Source organism: Schistocerca piceifrons, chromosome X, assembly GCF_021461385.2.
Source record: "Schistocerca piceifrons isolate TAMUIC-IGC-003096 chromosome X, iqSchPice1.1, whole genome shotgun sequence".
Lineage (NCBI taxonomy): Eukaryota > Metazoa > Arthropoda > Insecta > Orthoptera > Acrididae > Schistocerca > Schistocerca piceifrons.
Window position 1 is genome coordinate 538,597,173 of NC_060149.1, and position 20,794 is coordinate 538,617,966.

General features: G+C 40.4%; 1 protein-coding gene across 2 annotated transcripts in view; it reads left to right on the plus strand.

Annotated features, from left to right (window-relative positions):
- The window catches only part of LOC124722982 (dehydrogenase/reductase SDR family member 7), a 182,154-nt gene that overhangs the window by 53,731 nt on the left and 107,629 nt on the right, over positions 1–20,794 (plus strand). For both annotated transcript variants that reach the window (XM_047248151.1, XM_047248152.1), the window contains exon 3: positions 19,007–19,156. In XM_047248151.1, the coding sequence (XP_047104107.1) occupies positions 19,007–19,156 (150 nt within the window). The remainder of the gene's footprint in view (positions 1–19,006; positions 19,157–20,794) is intronic.

Sequence of the window (20,794 nt, forward strand, 5' to 3'; positions counted from 1 at the left end):
TTTGGTGCATCTGGAAGACAGCGCCATCTCGTAGTGCGGATACAGACGAGCGCTGCGCGTGCGCTGTTGTGCTTAGCGGGGCGTGCTTTAGTGGGAAAGTTGTGTACGCACTGACTACGCAGAACTATGTACACAACAATGATTTAGCATTAAAAACAATCCATAGTTGTACTGGTTACATTAATATCAGCAGGTGTTGAACATTATGATTCTATCAGTAATCCATCTCTCAAACATTGGTAGACCCCCAACACCAACCTACCCTGTATACGACAATGCTGTCATTGACAAAATGGAAATCAGGAGCCTAAAGCCCCTATTACATGATGCAAGTAAACTGGACACCTATGCACCAGCGCCCCAAACATGCATATCTATAACTATAGACTGGTTCACATAGACCTATTACACTATCCACATGGGGTATACCTGGCCCACATGCACAGTAGACAGTGATAACGTGCAAAATGCAAACAGAACTGTCTGATCTCTTGTAAATTCATTTATTCAACCATGCGAAACATAAGGGGGACTGTGTGGTATATTGGAACATCATTCATTCAAATTATTTCTGTGACTCAAGGTTCCTATTTAACAAGAAATTGTTTTTTTATCATTATTTATTAAGTAACTGTTATGATCGTATGTAGGTTACTACTGTTCTGAATTAGAGACTTAACAGTTATTTTTTTATTATGACACTTGGTTAGACAGGTATATGTATTTATACAGCATTTTGCACATGGAGGACCCACTTGTTTCTGGAGCTATTGCCCTGGCAGTGACAGTAAATCTTTGGGTTAGGGCAGAACGGTGACAAAAACAAAAAGCCAGATGATGTTGAATTTGACCCTGGCTGAAAAGATGGTACAAACGCAGGGGATTATATTCACTGCTTATGAAAGAACTGAGGCTCGTAGATCTGCGTGAATTTTGGAGCTTCGTGAGGGTGGACATGGCCTGTTTTGAGCAGCTGCTGTCTATGACAGAAGATGGAATTAGCAAGTGTGACACAGTCATGAGGGAGGCTGTCTCACATTCTCGAAAGTAAGAATTAAATCATATGTTTATACGTTTTGTGATCATACCAGCCTAGATCATGAATAAAATACTTATAAATGCCTGTTACATTACAGGCTGATTGTAACATTATGTTTCCTAGCTACTGGGAAATCTTTTAAGTGTCTGGCTTTTAGCCACAGAATAGCACAGCCCACCATTTCAAAAGTTGTTGTGGATACATGTACTGCAATTTGCAACACTTTATAGGACCAATACTTAAAGGTGAACTTGTGTTATTTTTCCAAGTTTAGAGTCCATCTGCTTAGCTGGGTGGTTATGTGCTTGCCTCCCAAGCAGTGGGCCCGGGTTCAGTTCCCAGCCGGGTTGGGGATATTCTCTGCTCGTGGTCTGGGTGTTGTGTTGTCATCATCATCATTTCATCCTCATCACCGGTACGCAAGTCACCCAATGAGGCGTCGATTGAAATAAGACTTGCACTCGGCGGCTGAACTTCCTTGGATGGTGCCTCCCAGCCAACAATGCCATACACTCATTTCCATTTTTTCCAAGTTTGGAATGCTATATGTGCTACTCAGAGTTGTGCAGTCCTTGTCTGTTGCACAGAGCCTAGCTACATGGACTTTCTCCCCTATCACTGCCAGTTTCTCTTTTCTGGCTTGTTGAAATAAAGCAAGATATGCAATCAAACCAATCATGAACTTTTGCAAACTAAGGCATTATGATACAAATCGAAAATCACTGTATAAAGTTATATGCATATTACTCAGAAAGAAACTATTACCAACATACCTTATTATGATGCATTGGGTCATACATACACCTTTCCTCACTGTGTGCCTGAATTAAGATGCATAACACCTCTTTGCTCAATTTCATTTCTAGAATATGAAGCAATCAATAAAAAAATTGCTTTCACAAACAGCTAGTGTAAAAGAGAGTCTACTGCAAAAAAAAGTTTTTTTCTGCATTTATGAAACCTCTTACTGCAGGGGGGAGGGGGGGGGGGGGAGTGGAAAATCACCAACACGAAAATCTGAAATTAGCCACTAGCTGCCTAAAAATAAGCAAATAACAAGTAGAAAGCACTGTGGTACCCCCTTTTGTGCATGCACGAGTTATCGCTGCCTACTGCACATGCATAGATTGACAGAAATGCAGAACTGCTCTCTATTCTGGCGCGCAGATAATTTGTCTGCTAACTTTCATAGTTTCACCCATTGTACTGCTAGATGGCTGTCATGCTAGACCAGTACCATTCGCGGCAGATCGTCGTGTAATATCCACTGAATACTTGTGAGGGCAATGGCGGCTGTCTACATACACAGCGAGATTTCATTAAGTCAGTTGTACATGGAGAAAAACATTGAGACTTGCATCATGTTTGCCATTGTGGTGGGATTCATTAAAAAAAAGCATTCTAACAACACATGTAGTGTTACATTATGATAAATGTATCACTAGACAGACACACTGTTCTGTGTGAAGAAGAAGAAAAGCTACAATCAACCAATGTGTTATATGAGGTTGTTGACCAGCTTCGTGGGAATGATTCTTTTGTCACTGTAACACTCTCTTTACTGAGCAGGTGACTTCTCCAAAAAGCCAATAGCAGAATGCTGAATTGTGACTGGTAGGATCAATCAACATTCTCAAAAACACTATTGAGAACCAACATTTGCAGCCAATAAAATATAAGGGAAAATGGACTTTGTACAGATAAGACATTCCTCTCTCCAGCTCTGGATTCTGTGAGTGGCACATGGTACCATAAGAGATATGTGTTGGCGTGTGTCCTAAAAAAATTAGGATGATGCATCATTATCAAATGGTCCTCTTTATAAGTGACATGGAGTTTGGACACCCATTAAAAAACACACACAACCACAACACTGCTGGAGAGATCATGATTTTACCATCCGTAGCTGCAAGGACATAAAAAGCATGTTTCCCAGTCTTGCATCTATAGGAAGTAACAGAATAAGTGAAATGATTTTCAATAATCTGACAGAGTAAATTTGTTTGTACTGTTCTTGGGTCTCCATCTGGGTGCATTCGTTTTCAAACCACAATATTTTGACAGCTTTCCTTGCCGTCATCTTCAGGTGATACCTGCAGACTGAGCGTCTCCGCTGAATCTCCTCCCCTTTATACTCTGATCGCTCCCCACCCCTTCCCCCGCGTCTTGCTCCCCACCCCTTCCCCTGCGTCTTGTCGCATGCAGCGCTGTGTGGAGGGGTGGTGGGGAGGGGCGGGCTGCTGGATGCGAACTGTGGACCATCAGATGTCCTGTGGCCTTCGTCGGGCACAGAAGTCACTTTGGGTAGGCACTGTGCTTTTAGTTGGCTGAATGCTGGGTCTGAGGTTGAACCTGGCATCTCTGTTGATCAGCCCATCAGCTACACGTATTTCAATCGCCTCCTTCAGAACACAGTCCCAAAAAGATGAGGCCTGCCGTAAAACTTCCATTTTCACGTACTTCATAGTATCTCCAGTATCCGTGTAATGTTCCGCAACCACACATTTTGTAGGCTGCTTCAGTTCAGTGTGCCTTCTGTGTTCCTGGCATCTTTCTTCGATTGTCCGTACAGCTTGCCTGATGTATGCCTTACTGCATTTACACAAGGAGAACTTAACCACCTTAAGGATGTTTTCAAGAAGAACGGATATAACGAGAGTCAAATTCGACGAGCCTTCAGGCAGAATGCACAAGCCCAGCAAAGAGAGAACGAAGAGGACGAGAAGACAATGGTGTACCTGCCTTATGCTGGCAAAGTATCCAACAAAATTGGCAGAATTCTGGCTTGATGTAACATGAAATCTGTCTTCCGCCCACCTCCGAAAATGCATGCCCAGCTAGGTACAGTAAAAGATAACCTGGGTCTCCGCAAACGGGGTGTTTACCATCATCATCATCATCATCATCATCATTTAAGACTGATTATGCCTTTCAGCATTCAGTCTGGAGCATAGTCCCTTTATAAAATTCCTCCATGATCCCCTATTCCGTGCTAACATTGGTGCCTCTTCTGATATTAAGCCTATTACTTCAAAATCATTCTTAACCGAATCCAGGTACCTTCTCCTTGGTCTGCCCCGACTCCTCCTACCCTCTACTGCTGAACCCATGAGTCTCTTGGGTAACCTTGCTTCTCCCATGCGTGTAACATGACCCCACCATCTAAGCCTGTTCGCCCTGACTGCTACATCTATAGAGTTCACTCCCAGTTTTTCTTTGATTTCCTCATTGTGGACACCCTCCTGCCATTGTTCCCATCTACCAGTACCTGCAATCATCCTAGCTACTTTCATATCCGTTACCTCAACCTTATTGATAAGGTACCCTGAATCCACCCAGCTTTCGCTCCCATACAACAAAGTTGGTTGAAAGATTGAACGGTGCACAGATAACTTAGTCTTGGTACTGACTTCCTTCTTGCAGAAGAGAGTAGATCGTAGCTGAGCACTCACTGCATTAGCTTTGCTACACCTCGCTTCCAGTTTTTTCACTATGTTGCCATCCTGTGAGAATATGCATCCTAAGTACTTGAAACTGTCCACCTGTTCTAACTTTGTTCCTCCTATTTGGCACTCAATCCGTTTATATCTCTTTCCCACTGACATTCCTTTCGTTTTGGAGATGCTAATCTTCATACCATAGTCCTTACATTTCTGATCTAGCTCTGAAATGTTACTTTGCAAACTTTCAATCGAATCTGCCATCACAACTAAGTCATCCTCATATGCAAGACTGCTTATTTTGTGTTCACACATCTTAATCTCACCCAGCCAGTCTATTGTTTTCAACATATGATCCATATATAATATGAACAACAGTGGAGACACGTTGCAGCCTTGTCTTACCCCTGAATCTACTCTGAACCATGAACTCAATTTACCGTCAACTCTAACTGCTGCCTGACTATCCATGTAAAGACCTTTAATTGCTTGCAAAAGTTTGCCTCCTGTTCCATAATCTCGTAGAACAGACAATAACTTCCTTCTAGGAACCCGGTCGTATGCCTTTTCTAGATCTATAAAGCATAGATACAATTCCCTGTTCCATTCATAACACTTCTCCATTATTTGCCGTAAGCTAAAGATCTGGTCCTGACAACCTCTAAGAGGCCTAAACCCACACTGATTTTCATCCAATTGGTCCTCAACTAATACTCGCACTTTCCTTTCAACAATACCTGAGAAGATTTTATCCACAACGCTGATTAAAGAGATACCTCTGTAGTTGTTACAATCTTTTCTGTTTCCATGTTTAAAGATTGGTGTGATTACTGCTTTTGTCCAGTCTGATGGAACCTGTCCCGATTCCCAGGCCATTTCAATTATCCTGTGTAGCCATTTAAGACCCGACATTCCACTGTATTTGATGAGTTCTGACTTAATTTCATCCACCCCAGCTGCTTTATTGCACTGCAATCTATTGACCATTTTCACCATTTCCTCAAATGTGATCCTATTCCCATCCTCATTCCTATCCAATTGTACATCGAAATCTGAAACATTACTGATCGTATTTTCACCTACATTGAGCAACTCTTCAAAATATTCCCTCCATCTGCCCAAGGAATCCACAGCATTCACAAGCAATTTTCCTGACCTGTCCAAAATACTTGTCATTTCCTTCTTACCTCCCTTTCGAAGACTGCTAATTACACTCCAGAATGGTTTTCCAGCAGCTTGACCCAAAGTCTCCAACCTGTTTCCAAAGTCTCCAACCTGTTTCCAAAGTCTCCAACCTGTTTCCAAAGTCTTCCCAAGATTTGTTCTTTGATGCTGCAATTATCTGTTTGGCTTTGTTTCTTTCTTCAACATAACTTTCTCTGTCTACCTGAGTTCTAGTATGTAGCCATTTTTGATACGCCTTCTTTTTCCTTTTACAGGCTGCCTTGACTATGTCATTCCACCAAGCTGTTTGCTTCATCCTACCTTTACACACTACTGTTCCAAGACATTCTTTAGCTACTTCTAGTACTGTGTCCCTGTACCTTGTCCATTCCTTTTCGAATGACTGTAATTGACTACATTTGACTAACTGGTACCTTTCTGAGATCATTGTTATGTACTTGTGCCTGATTTCCTTATCCTGAAGTTTCTCCAGTCTTATCCTCCTATATATGGACCTGACCTCCTGCACTTTCAGCCTCACAATCCCAATTTCACTGCAGATTAAATAATGATCAGTGTCATCAAAGAATCCCCTGAATACACGTGTGTCCCTCACAGCCTTCCTGAATTCCTGATCTGTTATTATATAGTCAATGACAGATCTGGTTCCCCTGCCTTCCCAAGTATACCGGTGAATGTTCTTATGTTTAAAAAAGGAGTTTGTAATTACTAAGCCCATACTGGCACAGAAATCAAAGAGTTGTTTCCCGTTCCTGTTGGCCTCCATATCCTTTCCAAATTTACCTATAACCTTTTCATACCCTTCGGTTCGATTTCCAATCTTGGCATTAAAATCACCCGTGAGCAGAACATTGTCCTTGTCCTTTACTCTAACAACTATATCAACTATTCATCTTATCTTGATCTGTCGCTTCACAATGCGAATATACTGACACAATCCTAATTTTCTTGCTAGACACTGTAAAATCAACCACATCAGTCATGCATTTACATACCTTATTGCAACTACACTGGGTTCCATTTCTTTCCTGATGTAAAGCCCTACACCCCATTGTGCTATTCGTGCTTTGACTCTTGACCGGTAGACCTTATATTCTCCCACTTCCTCTTCTTTCTCACCCCTTACCCGAATGTCACTAACAGCTTAACGTCCAAACCCATCTTACTTGCAGCCTCTGCCAGCTCTACCTTCTTCCCAGAGTAGCCCCCATTGATATTAATAGCTCCCCATCTCATTACCATTTGTTTGCCGAGTCGTATCTTAGGAGTCCCTGGTTTGTCAATTAGAGGTGGGACTCCGTCACCTCCAAAGGTCTGAGGCATTTTGCTCTGATTGTTGCCAGCGTCATATTTAAAGTACCAGGGAAGCAGGTTGCTAGCCTTACTTCACCCGAGACAGAAGCCAATAGGCAGTTTGTCAAAGTTTCCTAAGTCTATTACATACAGGGTGTTTCAAAAATGACCGGTATATTTGAAACGGCAATAAAAACTAAACGAGCAGCGATAGAAATACACCGTTTGTTGCAATATGCTTGGGACAACAGTACATTTTCAGGCGGACAAACTTTCGAAATTACATTAGTTACAATTTTCAACAACAGATGGCGCTGCAAGTGATGTGAAAGATATAGAAGACAACGCAGTCTGTAGGTGCGCCATTCTGTACGTCGTCTTTCTGCTGTAAGCGTGTGCTGTTCACAACGTGCAAGTGTGCTGTAGACAACATGGTTTATTCCTTAGAACAGAGGATTTTTCTGGTGTTGGAATTCCACCGCCTAGAACACAGTGTTGTTGCAACAAGATGAAGTTTCCAACGGAGGTTTAATGTAACCAAAGGACCGAAAAGCGATACAATAAAGGATCTGTTTGAAAAATTTCAACGGACTGGGAACGTGACGGATAAACGTGCTGGAAAGGTAGGGCGACCGTGTACGGCAACCACAGAGGGCAACGCGCAGCTAGTGCAGCAGGTGATCCAACAGCGGCCTCGGGTTTCCGTTCGCCGTGTTGCAGCTGCGGTCCAAATGACGCCAACGTCCATGTATCATCTCATGCGCCAGAGTTTACACCTCTATCCATACAAAATTCAAACGCGGCAACCCCTCAGCGCCGCTACCATTGCTGCACGAGAGACATTCGCTAACGATATAGTGCATAGGATTGATGACGGCGATATGCATCTGGGCAGCATTTGGTTTACTGACGAAGCTTATTTTTACCTGGACGGCTTCGTCAATAAACAGAACTGGCGCATATGGGGAACCGAAAAGCCCCATGTTGCAGTCCCATTGTCCCTGCATCCTCAAAAAGTACTGGCCTGGGCCGCCATTTCTTCCAAAGGAATCATTGGCCCGTTTTTCAGATCCGAAACGATTACTGCATCACGCTATCTGGACATTCTTCGTGAATTTGTGGCGGTACAAACTGCCTTAGACGACACTGCGAACACCTCGTGGTTTATCCAAGATGGTGCCCGGCCACATCGCACGGCCGACGTCTTTAATTTCCTGAATGAATATTTCGATGATCATGTGATTGCTTTGGGCTATCCGAAACATACAGGAGGCGGCGTGGATTGGCCTCCCTATTCGCCAGACATGAACCCCTGTGACTTCTTTCTGTGGGGACACTTGAAAGACCAGGTGTACCGCCAGAATCCAGAAACAATTGAACAGCTGAAGCAGTACATCTCATCTGCATGTGAAGCCATTCCGCCGGACACGTTGTCAAAGGTTTCGGGTAATTTCATTCAGAGACTATGCCATATTATTGCTACGCATGGTGGATATGTGGAAAATATCGTACTATAGAGTTTCCCAGACCGCAGCGCCATCTGTTGTTGAAAATTGTAACTACTGTAATTTCGAAAGTTTGTCTGCCTGAAAATGTACTGTTGTCCCAAGCATATTGCAACAAACGGTGTATTTCTATTGCTGCTCGTTTAGTTTTTATTGCCGTTTCAAATATACCGGTCATTTCTGAAACACCCTGTAAATATCTTGAGGAAGGTAAGATTGCTGAGACATTGTTAAATGCAGATGTCATTCTCCTCTTCAAAAAAAGGTGACAACATGAGCACCAAGGATGGCAGACCTATAAGTCATTTATTTATATTTTACATGTTGCTAACAAAAATCCTGATGAATTGCCTGAGTTGAAAATTTGATTTTTACCATCCAGTCAAACAGGTGGGATTCAGAAAAGAATCAGGACTGTTTACCATATCCAAGCAGTACACACACACTGAGAGAGAAATGTATGTCCCATGTCACATGGCCTTCATACACACCTAAAGGTGTTTGATATGATCAGAACCTGGCAGTTATTGAGGACGATGAACAGAACCTACATTGGCTATAAATATACCGAATTAACGCTCCACATTTACAAGAATGCCACTCTACATGTGAAAATATACTGGATCACTGGAAAAGTTCCTGTGAGAAGCGGCCTCAGATGAGGAGACACAATCTCACCTAAGTTATTCACCTTTGCTCTGGAGGATGTGTTAAAGTGTCCATGCTGTGGACATAAAGGTATCAACATGGAAAACATGTCAACCAACTCTGTTTTACAGGTGATAACATCCTCTTCAATGATGGCACAAGCAAACTGTCAAAAATCATCTGAGGACACGAAGATGCTTCCTAAGCTAAGAGTAATTATGTAGCTGTTTGGATGTGGCATCAGCTAGTGCCTCGAAATATTAAACAAATAGGCTTCAAATGACATAATTTGTTACTGACAAACAAACTAGGCCTATAACCATGCCACCTGGCACCAGAGTGTACTAGTTGTAAAAGGTGGAGTTAGGCAGTTGTGCCTTAATATCATTGATATCTAATTCTCCATTATGATTGCGTGAGAGCAGCATGATGTTGAAGTGGTATTGGGATCAGTCTTAGTTTGTTGGTAAAAATATGTAAAATTGTGGAAAACTTGGTAAAAATATGTAAATTTGAGGAATATATGTAAAAATTTGTAAAGTTGAGAGTACACATATATCAGCCTAAGCAAGGTCTTCGCTATTGCCGTGTAATATTGTTATTAACAAATAGACCTAGACTGACATAATTTGTTATGATGAAATAGACACAACCTGTCCCTATGCTCCTGAATGTCTCTAGTTATAAAATAAGAAAATGGGTGAGAAATATAGAATAATGAGAGTACTTACATATCTGTCTGGTTTTGGTCTCTGCTGACATCATGTAATATTGAGATTAACAAATAGAACTCCAGTGATGTGACTTAGTGTAATATTTTATTAACAAATAGACACAGCCTGATCCCCTCCCAATGCTGTCTAGCTGCAGAGTAACCCCTCCCACCCTAGTGTCCGAGTTATAAAAGATGAATTTGGGGAGGGGTGCATAATCCTCATTGGTCCAGAGGGGTGGCAGCTATTATTTTGTCACATGGCAACATGACCTTGAATATAAATAGCACAGTTGCCTGTGTGATTACCCTGGGTGACCTAGATCAATTCCTGGTGGTTCCCTGGGGCACAGTGAGTGGAAGAACCAAGGAACCTAAGTGTGTAACCTGACACCAGATGTGTAACATGACACCAGATGCAGTACAATCATTATCTGTGCTTGGACATACACTGCTATCCTACTGAGCACTCTTTATGAAACTGAATAGGGATTCCATCAAGACCTGGTGGCTTATTTGCTTTCAATTCTTTCAGCTGTTTCTCTGCACCAGTTCTATGTCCTCCATATGGGAGTCTGTGTGATGGTCAAACAACAGTATATTTGTACAATTCTCCTCCGTGAACAATTTCTTAAACGTGAAATTTAAAACTTCAGATTTCGTTTAACTGGTACTCCAGACTGGTCAACAAGTGTCTGAATGGAAGCCTTAAACCCTCTTAGTTATTTTACATGGGACCAGAATTTTCTTGAATCATCAGTCAGATCTTTTGCTAAGGTATGAAAGTTGTATTTGTATGCTTTGTGCATAGATCTTTTCACAGACCAAAAATCTCTACTAACATTTGCCTATTGTAATTTGCTTATTCTCCTTTGAACTGAGAGTGTAAGAGCCTGGAGGATCCTTCCTACCCATAATCCACTTACTAAGCACGTAGTTCTCCGGACTGTGATTCCTCCTTCCTTCTTGATTGGCTGATAAGTTTTTGTCACCATAGTCACTATGATGGCATCACGATCACTAATCTCCATCCCTATATGAGTACTGATGGTTTTGATAAGGTCCAGCCTGTTTGTAGTTACAAGGTCCAAGATATTTCCATTGCATGTGGGTTGCTGAACTAGCTGCTTGATTCCCTTATGTATCACGAATTGGTACAAATGAGAAAACTTTTTCTGCAGCCAGTAAGCCACAAGACGGTCAAGAAGTCAATTGTGCAAATTCATTCAGTAGCTGCAGGACATGCTAATATTACAGTGCAAATGATCAGTTTTCTCATCAAACCACACTGCCCACAATATCGGACATTTTTAACCATTTTATGTCCTCTGGCATCATCCCTCTAGCCTGCAAACAGGGATTCATAAAACCATTACCAAAGAAGGAATCTGTCAAACAGCCTTCCAACAGCAGGCCCATTTGCTTTCTACCAGCCTTATCCAAGGCTTTAGAATATATAGTTCACTAACAGCTTATTAATTATTTCACATCAGATAAACTTTTGGATGAATACCTGTCTGGTTTGCAGCAAAACTACAGCACGATGGCTGGTCTTATAAAAGTTACTGATAAACTGAAACAAGCTATGAACAAACAACAGTTGCCTATTATATGCTTTTTGGATTACACCAAAGTTTTTAAATACTGTTGACTCTGACATTCTATTTGCTAAACTCACAAGTCAAAATCTTTTTTCAAGTGCTATACAGTAGTTACACTAATACCTAACATCTTGCCAACAATGTGTAATGATTGGGAAAAAAAATATCACATTGGAAGGATGAAATAGCAGGGTTCCTGCAACGATCGGTATTGGGCCCATTATTCTTCACATTACATGTTGATGATTTGTCAACTATTCTCTCCCATTGCGATATCACCTATACACTGATGGCCTTCAGTTATATCTAAGTGCAAGTCCAACAAACCTGTGCACAGCCATCGAGCATATACAGTGTGATTCACTAACTGCAAGTAAAACTAAAGAAACAAGTTCATATAAATATAGGACCACAAATGTTTAGGCATGGAGTTATGGCTAATAAAAGATTTTGCCTGCAATTTAGCAACTTTGCTAATATGAAGCCATAGCAAAACTGTAGAGACAGTTTTGAACATTTATTGTGAATGTATTGCGAAATTGTATGTACACTGTACAACTACCTTAACACTGAGCTTTTTTTCTGATTTAACATGAATTATTGTGTGCTATGGTATTAATAAAAGCAGATTATCTGACACATTCATACAGTTTCAGTCAATGGTATTATCATCATTTTTACAAAATGAAATTCTCTACAACTTCTGTTGAAAACTTTGTCTGGAATTTAATAAACAAATTGGGCCAAGTAGTTAATAAATTAAAATTTTTACGCAATTACTTCTTTGCTTCTCTGAATGTTCTGGAAAACTACTGCAGATACACGTCTGGGACATGTTTTATTAGATTCAGCAGATCAATAACAACAAAATGAATGGAAATCGTGCTTTACTTTAACCTCGTACAGTTTTGCGATGGCTTCATATTAGCGAAGTTGCTAAATTTCAGGCAAAATCTTTTATTAGCCATAACTCCATAACTAAACATATTCGGGCCTATGTTTATATGAACTTTTTTATTTAGTTTTACTTGTAAAATAACATATTAAAGTGTTTGCATACCTTCGTGAACCACCCTGTATATGCCGATTTACATGCACTATCAGAGTAGGTGCAGAACCTAAGTTTGAAACTTAACCTGGCTAAAATGCAAGCAATCTTAGTCATTCACAGAAAACTTTTTACCTCTCAGTTCAGAAAATCTCCTTCACCATTAATCCCAGATGGCACAGAAATAGCTTTTTCTTCTTCTACAAAGAATTTGAAAATAATTCTGGACAATCGCTTAGATTGGACTGAACACCCAACTACAGTCTGTAGAAGTAGTAGTAGAAGTTTCAGTGTTACTTCACTCATTACAAAGATATAAAAAAGTAATTCCTGTTGAGCTTAAAAAGAATCTTATAAAGATGGTAAAATTCCCCATACTTGACTATGATGACACTATTCTCCAAGGCTTTCATATGAAAGCTCACACCGGGTGAAAGTGGTGATGAATGCTTGTGAACGGTACATTGTGATGTATGCTTTTATATCATTCCAATCTATGAACAATTATCATGGTTAAGTGCTGATAAATATAGAGGCTATCATACTCTATGTTTGCTCTATTGTCTTCGCAAACACTGCCCTCCCTCTTACCTGTCTACAACTCTTACACTACTATCTGAACAGCACAGAAGAAATATTCATTCTCAACAAAGTAAAATTCTCTCTGTACCATCACATAACACTTCTGTCATCTCTAAATCATTTTGTGTATCAGAGAAATTAAATTCCTTCCAAACTTCAAAAGACAGCTAATGGCCCACCATCTATCACAATAACCATCTCTCTCATATTTGTGCAACTCACTCTCATCAGTCCCCATCCCCATAGCTTTTCTTTCACCCTTGTTGGAAGAGTTCTGTGTTTATTTTCTGTTTTTTCCTAACACCCGCTGTCACTGTCATTTCAAACTTCTCCTCTTTCTTTATCCCTTCCCCTTGTTATAATACTAAACATGACCTCAAATGTGCTAAACTAATTGGCATCATTCTAAATGCTCTTTACTACTACTACTACTACTACTACTACTACTGGGAATGTTTTGTAATATCTTTGGTATTTGTCATTTCTGGTCGGATGTAAGAGCTGACCTTAAAGCCCTAATCTGTGCAGGCTAAATAAGCAATAAATGTATAATTAAATTCAACTCTGTCTAACTTTCCTATATATTTTATCAGTTCCTTAGCAGAGTTATCAGATCCATAAACTAAGCACTGCTGTATTGTCTCTGTTTATCTCCTTTTTAGTGCCTCAGTTTGTGTGAATGTGTCTGTGTAAATGAATTAAGCTGTTTCTCAGAAAAGTACTTTTTACTCCCTTTTCCCTCTCTAGAGTACTGTTTACTCCCTTTTCCCTCTCTAGAGTTTAGTCTATTCAAAAATTTTCTTTTGATCCTATCCTGTTCTGATTATGCTTAAAATGAGATTAGAAAACTTTTTTTTTAATGCTATAAGACATATTTCAACTAGTATTTTGGTTTACCTGCACTGTTTCATGGTAGTTTATGAATTGTTTCAAAATTCTGTGCATTTTTTTATTTAGTTTACAAAATTTGATTCGACATTTGCAGTCACAGATTCAACTACATCCACCAGAGCATTAAGCTGTTTCAGCCCAGATTCCACAGTTTATTTTACTTTGTTATTTACTTTATTAGTTTTGCAACCTGAATACTGTTATTTAGCTGTTCAGAATTTAACTCACTTGCAAGTGGTGAAAGCTTCTTGTCAATTTTGACATTGTTTTCATCAATTTTACTATGTGGTTCATTTTTAAGTCTTCAGTTTTGTTATTTTCTACTACCTGATAGCCTAATTTACTCAGTTCATTGTTCACTTTGACTGCCTAATTCAGTGTATAGTTTATTTATCATTTTCATATTCTGTTCAAGCATCAAATTTCCCTCTTCAGACAAACCACTGAATAATGTGAATCCTGCCTCATCCTATACCCTTAAATTGGTTCCTCTTTTCACACTTGTAAGACTTTTCCAGTTAAGAGTAAAAAAAATAAAAAATCACACAGAAAGTCCTACAGTCAAAAACAACTATGCAATAATAAAAACAATGGGTAGATGGGGGTAAAAGTGTGCATTTTTAATTTTACTAAATATTTAAAGAATTTTCTAGCAATGTTATATCAATTATACACGCAACAAGTAGTTTGCAATCTTGGTAACATTGTGTAATATTTTCACTGTTATCCAGTTATTTCTAGAGGAGTACTGAACGTTCTCCTAAAAAATATTTTTGGGTACTTTTACCCCCTGCTGTAGGGTAAGAGTATGCACACCTGAGGGAGAGTACACAGTGCATACTCTTGCCCCCAAATGAAGGAAATGAAAAGGATTACAAACAAATGAATGGGAAAATACATTAGGAACTCTTTATTTTTCAACAAATTCATAAATGAAATATCATAATTACCTAAGAGTAAGGTCGAAAAGTCATTTATCGAGGGAAATGCAGTGCTGCAGTATTGGTTATTCTTCCACCAATCAAAAAGTTTTTGTGAAGTGGCCAAGGTTTCTTGAGGCAGCCTCTGAAATCCAGTAACTTTGGGTGGTTGCTGTTTTGAGCTCCCAATTTCAGTAAGGCCAAGAGTTTGATGGTAGGGCAGCTCTGTTAACGGCTGTGGAGTTGATGTTCTGGTCAGTTTCTGAGGGGGGGGGGAAGCCGAAATGCCACTATGGAAGACATGATTATGTTAGAAGTGAGTTTGAAAAACCCACTACCCAGTAAAAGAAAAACCACAGGAAAGAAAAATTAATTTAAGTTCTCTAAGATTAATGAGGCATCTAAGGTAAATAAACACTAACAAGAAATTTGCTTGAATATCCTAGAAGGAACTACACAAGTCAAAGTACAGGTTATGGGGTAAAAGTTCACGAACTGTTTCTTAATGGGGTAAAAATATGCCACGCAAGCTTCTACCCCATTAGATCAGCGTACTTTTTCCACATTCCACTATTTTGTTTTCTGGCAATCTACAGGTAGCACACACATCTAAAGTTGTGGAGATCACGGAGGATATTGGAAGCTTATAGCTGCCAGTTGTGGTAACAAGTTTATTTTATTCTTGAATAGATTTAAGTTGACTTAACACTTAATGAAAACTATACAAATTTTACATCACAAATGTTCAACAGTGACTTACTGCATGTTCTTAGGCTGTAAGCATGCTACTGCCATAAGGTCCAGAATAGAACTGAGTATATGACCATGTATCCACTGTCTGGTGGGGGAATGGTGAACATCTGCTTTAGGAACCGGAAAACTTGATGCATACTCTTGCCCCATGCGTACTTTTACCTCCACCCATCGTGCTTATCTTTCTTCATTGTGTGTGTTGTTGAAGTCCCAGTCTGATCTGCAATAAATCACTTTGTTCCGGTTTGGTTCCTTAGCCTTATGACTGGCAGCTGGTACCTTTCAGACTAGCCCTGTGATCAGCCTCCTAGCAGAGGTATGGGTTCCACTGTTGTGGGTTCTGTGCCAACAACAGTTGATCGCTTTTGCATTATGCATCTGCTGTGCCCCAGAACACCCAAACTATCATCTCCTCTTTCCAGATACAGAGATCCACCTTCTGCAATGGTGGCCCAGGTCTGAGGCTATGATTACCATCTGCATCTGGCCCCTTTCTTTCTGAACTCCAGTTTTCCCCTCTACCACCTCATATCTGGGCCCACTGATGTACAACTCCATGGTGCATCCCCTGCTTACAGCTCTGTCTTGACCAGTCATAAGATCTGAAAGACTTAGCTCATCTTGAGGCCCTCTACTGCCAATTCTTCTCCATTCTTGGCACATTTCAGGGTTCAGGAGTAGTCTATACTGATGGCTCGATGGTTGCTGGTCACATTGGCTTTGCTTATGTTCATGTGGGATGTCATGAACTCTGCTCCTTGTTGGATTGCTATAGTGTTTTTACCACAGAGTTGGTAGCCATCTCTCGTGCTCATGAGCATATCCATTCCTGCACCAGTGAGTCCTTTCTCATCTGAAGTGACTCTTCGAGCAGTTTACAAGCTCTGGACCAATGTTATCCTCACCGTCCCTTGGTCCTGACTATCCAGGATTCCCTTTTTGTCCTCGAACAATGTGGACTCTTGGTGTTCTTTGCCTGGACTCCAGGTCACATTGGGATCATGCGGAATGAATTCACTGACAGGCTGGTCAAATTGGCTACTGGGAAGTTACCTCTTGAGATCAGTATTCCACAATTGAACTGTCAATCAGTATTACACTGTCAAGTTCTATGGATTCGGAAAAAGGAAAGGCATACTCTGGCTTTGCCAAACAAACTAAGGGTGATAAAAGAGAGGTCGTCCATGTGGGCCTCTCGCAAGGTCTCCATCGTCCTTTGCTGGCTCTGCATCTGCATACTTGACTGACTCAGGGTCATCTCCTCCATTGTGAGGATCTTTTGCATTGTTGCTGTGGTGCCCATTTGACAGTGATCCACATTTTGCTGCCTTACGGTGGACTCTTAAACTCCCTGACTCACTATGCCTGGTGTTAGCAGATGATGCCTTAGCGGCTGACCCGGTTTTATGGTTTATTCGTGAAAGGAGTCTCTCCTACTTTCTCTAAGGGAGGACACCTAAGTCTTGTCAGCCCATTGAAGGGTTGAAAGGATGCCCTGTTGCCCCCTCTGCCCCAAATGGGCAGCAGCTGTCTGGGCTTGGTGGCCTGCCCCAGCCATCACCTTACCCACTCTTTTACTCTTCTTCTCGCTTCTCATGTGGTCTGTTTGACTTGATGTTCTTCCTCTGTTTTTCTGTGCTTCTCTCGCTCTGTCTGTGTCGTTAGCCTTTTCTGGATATTGTTGGATGGGGTGCCTCTGCTAAGTGGTGAAGGATGGCGGGGGGATGGGCATGGTATGTCCTCCCTCGCACTTTCTGTATTTGGGTGCCTCTGGCTGCTCCCATGATGGGATTCCTCACCTGCCTTTCTCCCTTTTCTTCTTACTTGTTCCAATCTGTAGCCTTGTTGACCTTTGGTAGACCGTGGACTTTTCTTTCCTTGGGTTTTGTGCACTAGGCCCTTCTTTGGCATGTAATTTTGTTGACTTGCCTGTCCCAGGTAGGAAGACTGGTGACTAGACCTTCAGGTTTTCTTTCCTTGGATTTCACACATTAAGCCCTCCTTTGGCATGTAGTTTTGCTGAATTGCCTGTTCAGGCAGGAGGTACTGGCAGTCTTGTCATTTTGTCCCTTTTTATCATTCAACCTACCTACCTACCTACCTTTGTCGTCTTGTATTTTCATTATGCAGTGTTACTTTTGTTTTTACAGATAAATCTCACTCGTCATTGCAAAGTGACTAACAAAACTATATTCGAGACACCCTGCTAAGCAGTTCCCACATTTCACCACTGTAGACATTTTCTATGGGACTGAGACTGGGTAATTTAGCGGACGAGTCACAGTGCAGTAGGATACCTGAGTATTCATCGAACTAGGAATGTATAAGGGCAGTCCTGTGAACATGTCTGTTGTCATATTGGAAGAAGGGATTTTCAACAGTGTACTAATCATGAAGATGCAGAAGAAAGGACAATGTTTGATCACTGACAATGTTGAATTAAATGCCTTGGTTCATGTTTACTCTAACGTGGATGAGTTTGCTCAAGACATGGTACGAAATACACCCCATGACCGTACCAACTTTACAGACTCAGTTCCAGCCTGGACTACATCATCCACACCCTGTGGGTTAAATGCCTCTTAGGGCCATTGGTTCATTCAGTACCTTGTATCATATCATTAGGGGAAAAATTGCGGCTCATTGATTTCCAGTGAGACAATCCATTGAGATGCTATACTTATGATGTACAGGTATTGATATGTTGCATTTCAGCTGATATTATTTTTAATTCAGATGGCGACAGTGTCATTTCAGCCCTCAGTGTGAAAACAGAACCTTTGGTATGAATGTTGAGTCACTATGAAATATTTAATCTTGTTTCAAAATTAATAGATTTAGTATTTTATCTGGGTGACCACCTATTACATATTTCTATGTACATAATCACCATACTTGTAATTTTACATCTTGTGTAATGAGATTGAATTTGGACAATATAATGAGCAAAGGTAACCATTACCTACAGTGAATTAATTGAGCTGAGTGTAGTCACATAATCTAAGCTATTTTTACTGCATTTGGCTTTTAATGGCATGAGACAACCAATTCAGCACTGTTATTGGGATGTATGTGATGTTACTGTAAATTGACACTTGCTTTGCAAGGTAGCCAATAAGATCCATGATCATTACAAAAACCAGAATAGAACCATTCCACTTTGTGTTGCAATGGTCAAACTGTTGGCCTCTTATTTTTAGGAGCCATATAGCAGAAGGCCTCATCCACTCATTCCAGTTTAGGTTACCATGATCTTTCTTTATCCAAATGTAAAGATGATTACTTTGAAATAGCATGGCTCTTTTGTGCCTTCTGCATTTCTTGAGCTAGTATTTTATATCATATATTATGACTAGATTCTAACCTTTGTTGAATTCTTTAATTTACAGGATCTTTAGTTGGGAAAGTCATCTGGATAACAGGTGCTTCAAGTGGCATTGGGGAATCCCTAGCTGTCATCTTGGCAAAACATAATGTCAAACTTATACTGTCAGCACGAAGAGAGAAGGAACTGGAACGAGTGAAACAGAAGTGCCTTGGTAAGTTACATTGAAAATTAAAAAAAGGTGACATTAACTCTCAGTAGAAATTGGTATTCTTATTTACTTCATTCAGTTGGACCTGTGAATCAAGAGTTGAACTTTTTTTTTTATCAGCCTTGTATCTTACTGACAATCATGTAGACTTCTTTCTCAGTTTACAATCAACTGAGGTGCAGGAGGTGACAAGCATAGTTGATATCTGCAGTTAAAAGATTAATGTTGTTAGCTGTGAAAGTGTATGAATTCAGTAATGGTGGTGCAAATGGGATTTTCTAGTTGTCGCATTAATTTCGTCATCTACATCTACATGGTTACTCTGCAATCCACACTTAAGTGCCTGGCAGAGGGCTCATTGAACCATTTTCATACTGCTTCTCTACCATTCCACTATCGAATGGTGCGTGGGAAAAAGGAACACCTAAATCTTTCCGTTTGAGCTCTGATTTCTTGTAATATATTATGATGATCTCTTCTCCCTACGTAGGTGGGTGTCAACAAAATATTTTCTCATTCGGAAGAGAAAGTTGGTGACTGAAATTCCGTAAATAGATCTCACCACAAAGAAAACCGCCTTTGTTTCAGTGACTGCCACCCCAACTCGTGTATCATATCAGTGACACTCTCACCCCTATTGTGCGATAACACGAAACGAGCTGCCCTTCTTTGCACTTTTTCGATGTCCTCTGTCAATCCTACCTGCTAAGGATCCAATACCACACAGCAATATTCCAGCAGAGGACAACAAGTGTAATGTAGGCTGTCTCTTTAGTGGGTTTGTCGCATCTTCTAAGTGTTCTGCCAACAAAGCACAGTCTTTGTTTCGCCTTCCCCACAATATTATCTATGTGGCCTTTCCAGTTTAAGTTGCTCATAATTGTAATTCCTAGGTATTTAGTTAAATTGACAGCCCTTAGATTTGAGCAATTTATTGTATACCCAAAATTTATCAGATTTCTTTTACTACCCATGTGGATGATCTCACACCTTTCTTAGTTTAGTGCCAATTGCCACTTTTTGCACCATACAGGAATTCTCTCTAGATCATTTTGTAATTGGAATTGATCGTCTGATGATTTTCCTAGACAGTAAATTACAGTGTCATCTGCAAACAATCTAAGGGGGCTGCTCAGATTATTGCCTAGATCATTTATATAAATCAGGAACAGCAGAGGACCTATAACACTACCTGGCAGAATGCCAAATATCACTTCTATTCTTCTCGATGATTTACCGTCTAGCACTACGGACAGTGACCCCTCTGAGGGGAAATCACGAATCCAGTCACACAGCTGAGATGATACTCCATATGCACACAATTTAATAGTTGCTTGTGAGGAACAATATCAAAAGCCTTCTGGAAATCTAGGAATATGGAATCGATCTGAGATCCCTTGTCAACAGCACTCATTACTTCATGGGAATAAAGAGTTAGCTGTGTTGCACAAGAATGATATTTTCTGTATCCGTGTTGGTTATGTATCAGTAAGTCATTTTCTTCAAGGTGATTCATAATGTATGAGTAGAGTATATGCTCCAAAATCCTACTGCAAATTGAGGTCAGTGATATGGGTCTGTAATTCAGCAGGTTACTCCTATTTCCTTTCTTGAATATTGGTGTGACCTGTGCTACTTTAC